At 40.7% G+C, this 14,505-nt stretch overlaps 1 protein-coding gene across 3 annotated transcripts in view; it reads left to right on the top strand.

Moving 5' to 3' along the window:
* Positions 1-10,336, top strand: part of FAM102B (family with sequence similarity 102 member B) — a 48,338-nt gene extending 38,002 nt beyond the window's left edge. For all 3 annotated transcript variants that reach the window (XM_045026324.1, XM_045026325.1, XM_045026326.1), the window contains 4 exons: positions 2,963-3,146; positions 3,251-3,378; positions 3,830-3,899; positions 6,206-10,336. In XM_045026324.1, the coding sequence (XP_044882259.1) occupies positions 2,963-3,146; positions 3,251-3,378; positions 3,830-3,899; positions 6,206-6,248 (425 nt within the window). In that variant the 3' untranslated portion in view covers positions 6,249-10,336. The remainder of the gene's footprint in view (positions 1-2,962; positions 3,147-3,250; positions 3,379-3,829; positions 3,900-6,205) is intronic.
* The last annotated feature ends 4,169 nt before the right edge of the window (positions 10,337-14,505 follow it).

Consider the following 14,505-nt stretch of genomic DNA (forward strand, 5'->3'; position numbering starts at 1 on the left):
GTACTTGTGTGAACAGTGCAGATAACTTCTGCTATGTTTGTGGTCAAGTGACTTTTGCATCACAAAAGCGCAGTATAACCACTATGGTTAAGAAAGCCTATCACCTTTATTTTGGCTGCAAAATTGGAGATCAGGACAAGAGGTGGGCCCCACACATATGCTGCAACACTTGTGCAACAAATCTTCACCAGTGGTTGAACAGGAAAAGGAAATCTATGCCTTTTGCAGTGCCAATGATTTGGAGAGAGCCAACAGATCATACCAGCAATTGTTACTTCTGCATGGTGCCTCCAGTTGGGAAAGGTGTGTCAAAGAAGAAAAAGTGGACTGTGCATTATCCAAACATTCCATCAGCTATACGCCCAGTACCCCACGGAGAAGGACTGCCGGTTCCTGATGCACCAGAATCATTCTCACTTGAGTCAGACGAGGAAGAGGATGAAACTTCTAGTCCTGAACCATCAATGTCACAGGACCCACATTTTCTCCCATCCTCCTCCTCTGAACCACACCTCATAACACAAGGTGAACTGAATGACCTTGTCAGGGATTTGGAACTACCCAAGAGTAAGGCAGAGCTGTTGGGCTCCAGACTACAGCAATGGAATCTCCTGGCAGGTGATGTTAGGGTTTCCATGTTCCGTGACCGTCAAAAGGATCTTGTCCCATTCTTCTTCATGGAAGGTGATCTTGTAGCCTGCAACAACATCGATGGTGTGATGGCAACCCTCAACATCGTTCACGATCCAGATGAGTGGAGACTGTTCATTGATTCATCGAAGATGAGTCTTAAAGCTGTTTTACTGCATAATTGCAATGTTTTGCCATCAATTCCAGTTGGTCATGCAGTCCATATCAAGGAAACCTATGACAACATGAAACAACTTTTGAGGTGCATAAACTATGATCAACATCAGTGGCAGCTTTGTGGCGATTTGAAGGTTGTTGCTCTCTTGCTTGGTCTGCAGACTGGATACACAAAGTACTGCTGTTTTCTCTGCGAATGGGATAGTCGTGCAAGAGATTCCCACTACATCAAGAAAGATTGGCCACTCCGACAGTCACTGGAGCCTGGGAGGAAAAGTGTTCAGCATCCACCACTTGTTGAATCAAGGAAGATTTTGTTACCACCCTTACACATCAAGCTGGGTCTGATGAAGAACTTTGTCAAAGCCATTGACAAAACACAAGCAGCTTTCAAGTATCTCCGTGGAAAATTTCCAAGGTTAAGTGAAGCTAAGATAAAGGAAGGTGTCTTTGTTGGTCCTCAGATTCGTGAACTTCTTCGAGATGATGCATTTGACCATGCACTGCGTGGCAAGGAAAAGACGGCATGGAAAGCCTTCCAGTGAGTGGCAATAAATTTTCTCGGAAACAACAAGGCAGACAACTACAGGTTGTTGGTGGAAAACCTCCTTAAGGCATACAAAAGCCTTGGTTGCAACATGTCACTAAAGATACATTTTTTGCACTCTCATCTAGATTTTTTTTTCCACCGAACTGCAGAGCAGTGAGCGACGAGCACGGTGAGCGATTTCACCAGGACATTGCAACAATGGAGAAACGCTATCAGGGCAAATGGAGCCCATCAATGCTTGCAGACTATTGCTGGACAGTGACAAGAGATGCTCCATTTAATGAATACAAGAGACAAGCCAAGAAGCGCCGAGTAGACACTGAATAGGACTAAACTATGTACATACTAGTTTTTTGCCTTTTGTTTCATAATAAATTTTATTTATATAACCCTTTTGCTGATTTTTAAAGTGTTACATAAACAGGACAGGTGAAATATTATCATGTAAAGCAACCATAAACACATGAGAAGACCTAGGTTTACAATTTATGATTAAAACTCTACTATCTACACAATATACATAGACATAAAATGTAAAAACTTAAATAACTTAGAAACAGTAGCCAATCAGTTGTTTTAATTGTCATATTTGAATTCAGCACATCAAAATACATAATAAATAGCACATTTTATCTCTGAAGCAGACGACTTCTCAAAAATTGTAGACCAGTGTTACCAGCCATCATTGTATGACTTTATCTGATTCCACCTGCCTAATGTTGAAAGAAGTGATAGGGAAGAAGCACCTGAATAAAATCAAGTAATGGAAACTAGTAATTCTTCTAAAGTAAAAGGAAAACATTTTCAAGAGTTGGTAAATGAGCAAGATAAAGGATTCATGCTCATCCCAAAAGGCTGAAAACTAGATTACTCCGAGTCAAGATCAAATGTGTAAATTCAATGAAATTATCTGATGTAGTGGAGCAGAACAATGAGGAGACAAACCTACAATAGAAACTTTTTTGTTGTTGTTTTTTTGCAATGTCCCTTATGTTCCTTTTCCAGCAGCTCTTCAACATCAGATGCTGCCCCTGAAATTATTTTGTCTTCAAAATTCACAAACTAGCAAAAATCAATCTCTGATAATGCCATAAAATACTGAAAGGGAAAGACTTGAACTTTATCAACTTTCATCCTTCTTTTACATGAACAAAATTACCAAAGCATGTTTGCTCTGGATATGTCTCCAGATTCAGGAAGTGAAGAAATAGAAGAAAAAATTTTAAAGGAAGACCTGAAAAAATCCAACACTGACCATAAAGGCAAAATTAGTCAGATATTAAAAAGATCTGATAATAGCTACAGTCATCCACCCGGAAAAATGCATTCCTACTTAATACACTTCTTTCTTAAACTGAAAAGAAAACCCCAGAATGTGTTCAATCTGATGAAGATACCATCCAAGAAGGCAGAGAAAAGAATGATGAAGACTCCAAAGGAAAATACACTCTCTTACTCTATCCAATTCACTTCACTTAGTATATGTAGCTTCTGAAAACATTTCTAGGCTCTCATCAGGAGTAAAAACAAACCAAATAGTGGGGGAAAACACAGCCCTGGCCATTAATAATGTAACTAATGTGGCTCTTCTCTGTTTTCCAATAGGGTATAGCACATGTCACTCCAGATCATCCAGTTTTTCTGATCTCAGCCATAGGAGAAACACCTCAGTGGGAAGTACGTCTACAGGAATTGGAAGTATTCTAGAGCCATGTGAAGAGACTGAACCAAAAATAACTGATAATTTTGATACTCCTGTTAAAGATATATCTTCAGAAAAACTCAGCAGGTACACTTAACATAACTTGAAAGGCTTCTTATAGTGACAGTACTCTGAATTAAATGTATTGACAATTTAGTTCTTAGCATCTCTAAATGTATTTATCCTGACAGGCATCCAGTGAAGCAAGACTCTGTAGAGTCACAATTGAAGCGGGTTGATGCCACCAGAGTAGATGCAGATGATATTGTTGAAAAAATATTGCAGAGTCAAGACTTCAGTTTAGACTCCAGTGCAGAAGGTATATATGGGGAAAACAAGTAAAAACTTGGAAAGATGATCTACAGTAGAGACCCAAATGCACTAATTTCACACACACACACACACACACACACACACACACACACCCCTAGTGTGGGTAGGGAGTGTTTATAGATCGTTCCAGGAAAGCCCCTGGCGGCTGCTGTCTCCTGAGAGGCGGGAAAGGTTGCTGGGCTTTGTGCCCCTAGGGCCCATCACTTTAACTAAGTCTGTTCAGCAAAGGGCAGAGGAAATCCTACAAGAAAATTTGCTTTCCCTGAAGCACAGCTTATTATGATTGGGTTCCAGTTGTTTTCAAAGGCAAACGTTTTTAAATATCATTTACAAAGTTCATGGATTTAAAATGGTTTTTAAAAAGATTATTTAGAGAATATTTGTTTGGCAACATTGAAGATGTCATATTTAAACATGTTAACTTCTTTCCTTTGTAGAAGAAGGGCTGAGATTATTTGTGGGCCCTGGCGGGAGTACTTCTTTTGGAAGTCATCATCTACCCAATAGGTATGTAGTTTGAACAATTAATACTTGTTAGGTACCAGTTAGCAAAGGCATATTGTACTAGGTGTTTATGAATATTTTGTCTCTGATATATGCCAGTTCCATTTTCTCAATGACTCAGATGATATGGATAATACAAAGCAACATTTTCAAACCTGGATGCTTAAAGTTCAGTTCCTAAATCCATATTTAGACACTCAGATAGAATTGATCTAACTTTCAGAGGTGCTGAACATTTGGGAGCTGGGGTTGCTCAGCATTTTGGAAGTGACCTGAGTTTCAGTCTGGGTATCTGGATATGGATTCAGAAGCCTAACTGTAAGCATCCAGGTTTGAAAATGTTGGCCTTATAGACTTCCTCTGGGTCTAATTATTCCGTAGGCTAATTGCTCTCAGGAAGCCTTTTTCCTGTCAGTCTTGACTATTTCTTCAGTATCTAAACTCTGATATTTTCCTGATACTTAATTTGTTTTTCCCTTCAATTTAATCGCACAGCTGCTACTCTTATTTCCATATAATGCATCTTTTTTTCTCTGTGTCTTCATCCTTCAAATATTTGTAAACTCTGAGACGTACCCTTCCCTCTTCTTTCATTTTTGATCTCTCAAGCAGAATATACAGATATAGGTTTCAGAGCGGTAGCCATGTTAGGCTGTATCAGCAAAAACAGTGAGGAGTCTTTGTGGCACATTAAAGACTAACAAATTTATTTGGGCATAAGCTTTCGTGAGCTAAAACTCACTTCATCAGATGCATGGAGTGGAATATATAGTAAGGAGATATAAATACACAGCACATGAAAGGATGGGAGTTGCCTTACCAAGTGAGGGGTCAATGCTAACGAGCCAGCTTAAGTTGGAAGTAGGCAGTTCTCAACCGTTGACAAGAAGGGGTGGAAATCACTTTGGCTCATTAACATTACAAATGTAAGCAAGGTGGCCCATTTCAAATAGTTGACAAGAAGGTGTGAGTATTTAGCAAGGTGAAATCAATTTTTGTAAAAACAAATAGGAGTACTTGTGGCCACTTTAGAGACTAACAAATTGATTTACTTTCTGTAGTGACCCATGTCTCTATTCAGGCCTAATTTGATGGTGTCCTGTTTGCAAATTAATTCCAGTTCTGCAGTTTCTCATTGGAGTCTGTTTTTGAAGGTTTTTTTGTTGAAGAACTGCCACTTTTAAATCTGTTGTTGAGTGACCAGGGAGATTGAAGTGTTCTACTGGTTTTTGAACATTATAATTCCAGATGTCAGATTTGTGTCCATTTATTCTTTTGCGTAGAGACTGTCCAGTTTGGCCAATGTACATGGCAGAGAGGCATTGCTGGCACATGATGGCATATATCACCTTGGTAGATGTGCAGGTGAATGAGCCCCTGATGGTATGGCTGATATGGTTAGGTCCTATGATGGTGTCCCGTGAATAGATATGTGGACTGTTGGCACTGGGGTTGTTGCAGGGTTTGGTTCCTGGGTTAGTGTTTTTGTTGTGTACACACCACACAAGTGACAGTGTGCTCTGTAAAGGGGGAAGGCAGCAAGAGACTTAATTCTGTGTCTAAGGGCCACCTGGTCCTGCAGTTCAGAGACATGAAGTGCATGCTAGCATGTTGCCTTCTAATTGCCCTGTTTGGACACTGGTGGCATGAACTAAAAGGTACCTAATTTTCATTAACATAGTCCTGTTTGAAAGAGGGCTATGTTCATGTGAACTAGCAACCTTTTGGTTCATACCAGCAGCATCCGCACAGGATAACTAGAGCTCAACAATTCGGTGCATGCTGCAGTTCACACCTCCATAGTCTGCACTGTGGGGCTGTGTAGACATAGTCAAAGACTAATACGTGATGCCATCCAATAATTGACTACAGGTGCCTCCTTATAACCAGATTGAGGGAACTGATGCTTTTATTTCTTCTCTGGTAAATAATACAACTTTACTGGCTTTGTGAGACTTAAGTGTTTTTTAAACCACATAACCACTGTGGACTAGGGACATTGATAATTTACCGTAGGGAAGTTAATCATCTGTTGTACTTGCCTGAAAATATAAATATATTATAATATACAAATGAAAACAATTATTGATCAGTGGCATGATAGGGCATTTTCTAACCTGCATGTTCTGCTGTTGTACTATAACAGTTTTACACATGCAAATAGACATCTGAAACACTTTTCATTTTTTGTTTTTTTTCTCTGAATTTGTAAGCAAACAAAAATTTCATTGTTCTATATTCGGTATTAGTTAGTATCTTCCATTTAAATTAGAACTGAAAACTTGTTTATTTTGCAATATTTTTTTCAGGGTAGGATCCGGAGCATATGAGCAAGTGGTGATTAAACGCTAGAACAGCAGGACTTGAACAGAAGAACAGTTGTAGAGTTCCTCAATGGATAATTAAGATGTGTTCATTTAATCCCAACAGTTATCAAAGTTGATGTGATGAGACAGACTCTTTCAAGAGGCCAACTCAAATTTGGTCTGAATTGTCTGAGTACCTCCTGCTCATAAAAGATCCTTCATGTCTACAGTGGTATAAAGGCAATTTTTAGTATCTATGCCTTGTACAAGTGTATAACCATTGTTGTGACTGTTACCTGATGTTAGTGGATTACTTGCTTTTGTAACTTACATGTAAAACATCTTGTGGAAACCTGATAAATGGTGTCTATTTGAACATAGTTTTATATAGAAGTTCATTAGTAGTGATGTGCTCTGTTTGCAACTTGGCTTTCAGAAGAAACACCTTAGAAAAAGATTAGTCTTAAATGAATCTAGTTCAAAACTTAAATTCCACCATTAGAAATAATTCTTCATAAGTAACTTTTAAAATATTACTTGCCATTCAATGCTATAATGGCTAATTCCTTCTATTAGGCCATAATTAATATAAAATGGGGATTAATGCTTCCAAGAAAACAACTGAGTTGTGCTTTAAGATGTCATATTATCTGCTTCAGTAATATTAAACTTGTAAATGCATTGAGCATAATTAACTGTAAGGTTGAGTAGCAGATGGTAGAGACAAATATATAAAAGCAAAATACAAGTGACTAGGTCTAATAGCAACATATATTGTTTGATGTTACTTGTAAATAAAATCTGGTGGCTTAAAGTGCATCAGTATGACTTCTGGCCCTATGTAAATGACAAAATATATTTACAAGTTCACATCAGAATTACCAAATCACAGTAAAGCACTCAACAAGCTGGTCTTGTATCCCTGAGGATAGTATGATTTTATGGTTTGGGGTATAAAACTTTAATCTCTATAAGTAAGATTCAGCTGTCTGAACAAAAAGTAAAGCTTCTTTCAAATGTGATTTCAATTACGCATGAACCTTAAAGCTCAATGGATGATAGTGTCTGGTGAAAAGTAGTCAGCAGCTTAACACCACTGTGAACAGGTTTTTCTAGCTTAACCATTCACAATTGGGTAGTATATCTCTTACAGCTGAAGGTGCCTTGTTCCTGTGGGTGGGAGATGGGGAGGGAAGGATAGATTACGAAATGAAGTTTTTAAGAATAAATGACCATCTAGACTAACTATTGCCAATATAATTTACTAACAGAAGCACTTTATATAGTATACATGCACTCTGCAGTCTGAAAAATCAATCTCTGGGCAAAGGCCTCACCTTTTTTGTGTAGAATCACTAACAGCTTCACTATCTGTCCATTGTTACACTTTGAGGCATGAAACATTTTGACCAAAATGTACTGTACTTTAACTTGCACAAATGGAATGGCTTGGTCTAAAATGTATTAGTTTTAGCAAAAGGTGAGAATTAAAGATCTTTTCACAAAAGAATTGTTTTGCTGACAGCTGTAAAAGTATTTGCTTATTTTTTTAAAAAAGATTTCTGGTGGGATGACAATCTAACAGTTGAGGTTTAGATGTACTAAGCCTAATGTTTAGATGTATTTTAGTACTAAATTGCAGTAGAAAACCTAGTTTTGCTAAAAATTAGCCATACGGTTTACCAATGTGATCAGATAGGTTTGAATGAATCAAAACAATATTGTGACCATTTTTTTTTTCTTAACACTATGAAGGTTTAAAATTCTTCTCTGAATCAATTGGTATTTGGGTTCCTTCTCTGGAAGTAAAATTTGAAGTCTTAATTCTTAGGCTGTATTAAGAAAACTTTGTTTTACATGGTTTTTAATAGGTTTTACTTTTTCCTAAGTGTGTATAGTATAAACTGTTCATTATTGAACTCAATGTTTTATTTATATTAGCTTAAAGGAAACCTTAGAGTTCAAATTTTGTTGAATACTGTTAGATAAGAGCTATTTCTTCTTAATTATGGTATTTAAAAGGAGTATTTTTCTATTTCCCATTGCTTGTTAAATTTTTTTAATTTGGACTGTTCTAATGGGTAAAACGTATTAAATACAACTTGTTTGTAATAACTGAAGTTAGAGTGAGATTGTGAGGGAGATGACAAAATGCTTATAAGAAATGTAAAAATGATTCTTTCATTAAAAAGTTGCCATTAGTGTGTGTTTACATTGTCCAGCTAAAACATGCCAGTTTGTTTTCCAAATTTTTGAATAGAAAGTATTTTGATAAGGTGACTGGGTTTAAGCTGAGAAACCATAGCAACAAAGTATAAGAGTATTTTTATGAAATAGACAAAACTTTTTGCAGTACTAAATTGTTTATGGAGAGTGATGGTGGAGCCTAAGAGCACCAATGTTAGCTTGATAGCTCATTCTAAGGGGCACATGACTTCAAAAGTGGCCCGTTTTTTTTTCCTGAAACTTGAGGATGGTTTTGTACACACTGATTTAAACTGACTTTTACTCCTATAAAACTATCCATAATTTGCTTGTTGCCACAAACCAGTAACTCTAATTTTTAAATGCTTCTAGTTTGTTTGCACTCTTTAAATGCAAGGTGCCTAATATCACATCTTGCTATTTCATGCTTTTTTAAAAAAGTTAAATCAATGAATCTAGTCCTTCAGCCAATGTTATTTGATAGACATTTACCGGACTTTATTAAAAATGTACAACTGTAAAAGACCATTTTTAAGCGCAAAAAGCAGAACTTGAAGTGTCCTTAAAGAATTTGAGGAATAGGAGCTGGCTGCTACTGATTCTTTTCTTCAAATAATGTAATCCATATTTTAATAATATACAATGCATATTTACAATTCACAATTTATAAGGGCAGAAACTAACCCCATAATGTTGATATTTAGAGAAAAACAAGTATGTGATTCCAAAGAGCAGGTTGGTTTCAAATCACTTATTTAAAATACTCAGGATAGACATTTCTAGTTAATCTAGTAACCAAAAATGCCCCTCTTTGGCTTTCCTAATGTTATTTCAATAGAACTGCTTTGTTCAGCAGCAAGTGCCATTGTCCGTTAGTTCAGAGGAATCTTGAACATTTGGAATTTTCCATAAAACCTAGAAAATTGTTGCAAAATGTAGTTTTGATTGCATTGACACCAATGGGTCCAGCATTTGGTTGAGGTACAGCACGAGTTACTACATATTGGTGTGTTGATTCAGTGCCTGGGAGCTGAAATAACATTCAGCATCATTAATCATGTAGTGTACAGAAGGCACAGGGTTTAGTTATAACATTACAAGTATTTAAGCCCTTTGTATCCTCTGGTTTCCATACCTAATTTTGACAAGTATTCATGCAAAGTCCATTATGTCCCTCAGCAGGATTTTTTGAGCATTAAGTGAGTAATAAGCTATTTCTACTCTGTTTCAGTGTGAAGAAATTAAGCCATAATTACCTCTCCCTTCGCGTTGCAAATTTTTGCATTTTTATGTCACTCATTACTATTGCAGCAAGCTGTGTAACTGAAAGCCAAACTGCATATATAACTTGCAAATGTGGTTTTATTTACTCCCAAATTGGATTTTGGTGCATGTCTTGACAAACTTGTCAAAAACAAGAAAGTCATTAAATGGTGACAGGCTGAAGTTGTTGTTATTATTATTTTTTTTTAGTTGTGGAAAAATAGGTAATTAAAGGCTGCCTTGTTTAAAATTCATTGTACGAACACTTATGTAGTATCTTATCTGGTAAATTCAGCTTCTAATTCTGTTTTCAAGTATACAGATAACTAAAGCCTGTGCAGTAGGCAGTTTGTGTAGGTTGGTTGAAGTCATTTGTCCTCCAGTCATTTGTCCTCATAGGGAGGAAACATTTGTCTGTAAGTCAAAATTTGAATAAATCTCCATTGTATTTTGTTGGTTTACTGTTCACACTTAACAACAAAACTCTCCATGAAGTGATTCCTTAAGTATGTCTCTTGTACTTGGAGAATGACCTTCATATTTAGGTACAGTACTTAATTGTGTAAACTGTATTATAGTGAAATCTAGGGAGACTGACATAGTAAAATCTGTTTTTTCTAATAAAATGTAAAATTTGTAATGTAAAAATGGCCTCATGTAGACAATTAAAAAACATGTCTTCAGCTTCGAATGTGTTTCTTAAAAACAAGGGTTTGTTGAGACTAAAAGAATCTTGTCTACTATAAAGTAAGGAAAAATGTAGATATTTTTTTCTTCTTTCTTGGGAAGGATTACTAGAAAACCTTCTTAATGGTTTTGGGCTGGATTCCTGGTGTTCCCTCTTCTGACCAGGAGTAGGTAGATAATTATTTTGCTTTCTCTCCTGACTGTTTGGGGAAATGCACATGTACTACTTGCCCAGAAGAATTCTGTTTGAGGGAGGTGGTTGTTCAAGTATAATCTAATAGGCCAATGAGCTGGCTAAATCTCCATCTTATTGAGGCACAGCAAGTTCATTTTAGTGCCAAGGAGGTCACATTAAAGATGCACACTGTCCCAGGCTGCATTTCTTATATGCACCCATTTGCCATCTTTAAAAATATATTTAAACTGACTCTTATGATCCCAAATCCCACTGCTCACTACAAAAGAGAGCAGCACCATCTCCACAAATGACTTGGAAAAGTTAGAGCCGTAGAGGTGAATGACGACTAAAACTAAGCCCAACTGTTTATGCATACGGTAAGCAGAAATTTATAGTAGGAAAAAAACCAAGTTCCCTTTCAAGTAAAGGTACATCAGTAGTTCTTTACCCAGCACCTGACATTCTTCAAGCACACAACTCAACATGCTTTTTTTTTTTTTTTAAAAACCCTGATACTTTTTAAATCCTTCACATATCGGCCAGAACTCTGTTAATTTACCACCTCATTTTTCCTTCTTGACAAAACTTTTTCTCACTTTTTCCCCTTTTCAGTATAAGTTGCCCATCATATTTAATTTAAACAATCAATCTTTGCTGGATAGATGATAGAAGCTTACTAAAAAAGAGGCAGTTTTAAGCCTAGTGTTTCTTTACCTCTTTCTGATTACTCATAATGACAGTACAGTAACACTATTCTTGAATGAAAAACTTTGGCCCCATGATAGGATCATAGATAACTAGCACAAATGGCTTGTGAAAATATGCCCAGCTATTTTAGCAATAGGCTCCATTCCGTGCTACCCTTGCACAGTGAGGAATTAAGTTACTGCACCATAGTTGGCTATAGAAAATCAAAAACAAATACATCAGTCTACTTTTGGATATTATTAGCAATAAGGAAACAAACTCAGATCCTGTTAAGTTTTCTCTCAGGACACATTTGTTAAAAAATAAAACCTGTGCACCACGAACTTTTTGAGTATCGACAAGATTGGTAGTTTCTGTAGTGGGTTGTTTGGTAATTTTTTTTTTAACACTACTGACGCTGTTTCTGTCCCTTTGTCTTATTTATTCACTCTCTTCCTTGGTGTTTTGTGTATATATAGTAGGATGTAAAATGATCATTACTATGGTAAGTTTAATTCTGGAGTTAAGGGGAGGAAGAGACTAGACTACCTTTAAGGAACAAGAAATATGAATGTGTAAATGCATTTGTTGGGGGGTGGGGCGGCAAGGAAAAGACGGTTACTCACCATAGTAACTGGTGTTCTTCGAGATGTGTTGCTCCTATCCATTCCATGTAGGTGTGCGCGCCGCGCGTGCACGGTTCTTCGGAACATTTTTACCCTAGCAACTCCGGCGGGCCGGCTGGGCGCCCCCTGGAGTGGCGCCACTATGGCGCTGGATATATACCCCAGCCGGCCCGTCCGCTCCTCAGTTCCTTCTTGCCGGCTATTCCGACAGTGGGGAAGGAGGGCGGGTCTGGAATGGATAGGAGCAACACATCTCGAAGAACACCAGTTACTACGGTGAGTAACCGTCTTTTCTTCTTCGAGTGATTGCTCCTATGCATTCCATGTAGGTGATTCCCAAGCCTTACCTAGGCGGTGGGGTCGGAATGAGACGTAGCAGAATGCAAGACTGCTGAGCCGAAGGCTGCATCGTCTCTTGATTGTTGCACCAACGCATAGTGCGCTGCGAATGTGTGGACGGATGACCAGGTCGCTGCCCTGCAGATATCCTGGATTGGAACATGGGCCAGAAAGGCAGCCGAAGAGGCCTGCGCCCTGGTAGAGTGGGCAGTCAGTCGAGTAGGTGGTACCCAGGCAAGCTCATAGCATGCTCGAATACAAGCCGTCACCCACGAGGAAATTCTTTGCGAGGAGACTGGTTCACCCCTCATACGCTCCGCAAGCGCGACGAAAAGCTGGGCTGAACGCCTGAAAGGCTTTGTGCGCTCAATATAAAAGGCGAGGGCCCTACAGACGTCCAGGGAGTGAAGCCGCTGCTCCCGAGACGAGGCGTGTGGTTTCGGGTAGAAAACCGGGAGGAAGATGTCCTGGTTAACATGGAAGGCCGACACGACCTTCGGGAGGAAGGCAGGATGTGGCCGGAGCTGAACCTTGTCCGCGTGGAAGACCGTATACGGGGGCCCAACAGTCAAGGCACTAAGCTCGGACACCCTTCTCGCCGATGTTATAGCGACGAGGAAGGCCGTCTTCCACGAGAGGTGAAGCAGGGAGCAAGTCGCTAGAGGCTCAAACGGCGGTCCCGTAAGCCTAGCTAGAACCAGGTTCAAATCCCAGACCGGTGTAGGGCGCCGTACGGGCGGGTACAAACGGTCCAGGCCTTTGAGGAAGCGGGATACCATATGGGTGGAAAAGATGGAGCGACCCTCAACCGGAGGACGAAAAGCTGATATCGCCGCCAGGTGTACCCTCAAGGAGGAGACCGCGAGGCCTTGCTCCTTAAGGGACCAAAGGTAGTCCAAGACAACCGGAATAGGGACGAGAAAGGGATTCTGGCCTTTCTGGTCGCACCAGATAGCAAACCGCTTCCATTTTGCGAGATAGGTGGATCTCGTTGAGGGCTTTCTGCTTTCAGTGAGGACTCGCTGAACTGCCTGCGAACAGCCCCGCTCCGCGTGAGTCAACCAATCAGGTACCAGGCTGTAAGATGCAGGGAGCGGAGGTCCGGGTGGCGAAGCCGGCCGAAGTCTTGTGTGATAAGGTCCGGCCACAATGGGAGAGGAATGGGATCCCGGACGGAGAGCTCGAGCAGCAGGGTGTACCAATGCTGTCTCGGCCAGGCCGGAGCAATCAGTATGAGACGAGCCTTGTCCCTCCGAAGCTTTAGGAGCACCCGATGAACGAGTGGGAACGGAGGGAAGGCGTACAGGAGGTGGTCCTTCCATGAGCAAAGGAACGCGTCCGACAGGGAGCTGCGGGCGCGCCCCTGGAAGGAGCAGAACCGGTTGCACTTCCTGTTGGTTTCTGAGGCAAAGAGGTCTAGTTGGGGAAATCCCCACCGTCGGAAGATCGTATACAGCACATCTGGACGTAGGGACCATTCGTGTGCAAGGAAAGATCTGCTGAGGCGGTCGGCTAGCGTGTTCTGAATGCCCGGAAGAAACGACGCTGACAGGTGAATCGAGTGGGCTACGCAAAAGTCCCACAGGCGAAGCGCTTCCGTGCAAAGCAGGGAGGAGCGTGCTCCGCCCTGCTTGTTGACATAGAACATCGCCGTCGTGTTGTCCGTCAGCACGGTGACACAGCGGCCGTGGAGAAGGGCCTGGAAGGCCTGGCACGCCAACCGTATCGCCCTGAGCTCTCGGACGTTGATGTGTAAGGAGAGCTCCAGCGGGGACCAGAGGCCTTGCGTGTGAATGTCGCCCAGGTGTGCCCCCCAACCCATGTCCGAGGCATCTGTGGTCAAGGTGACGGAGGGACATGGCGGGCGGAATGGTACCCCTGCACAGACGACCTGAGGGGCTAGCCACCAATTGAGAGTGTCGAGGGTGGCCCTCGGGACTGTGACGATCGAGTCCATGTGGTCGCGATGTGGGCGGTACACCGAGGCCAGCCACGTCTGGAACGGGCGAAGGTGCAACCTGGCATACATTGTCACGAAAGTGCACGACGCCATGTGGCCCAGGAGGCGAAGACAGGATCGCGCCGTCGTCGTGGGAAAGGCTTGGAGATCCTTGATGCAAGCCACCAGAGTTTGGTACCGAGTGATCGGAAGGCAGGCCCTGGCTAACTGCGAGTCCAGAACCGCTCCGATGAACTCCACCCTTTGAGCTGGAGTTAAAACGGACTTGTCGAAGTTGACAAGCAGGCCCAGGTCTCGAAAAAGAGATAGAATATCGGTCACCTGGTCCGCTACCAGCTGACGTGATGGGCCGCGAATC

Source organism: Mauremys mutica, chromosome 8, assembly GCF_020497125.1.
Source record: "Mauremys mutica isolate MM-2020 ecotype Southern chromosome 8, ASM2049712v1, whole genome shotgun sequence".
Classification (NCBI taxonomy): domain Eukaryota; kingdom Metazoa; phylum Chordata; order Testudines; family Geoemydidae; genus Mauremys; species Mauremys mutica.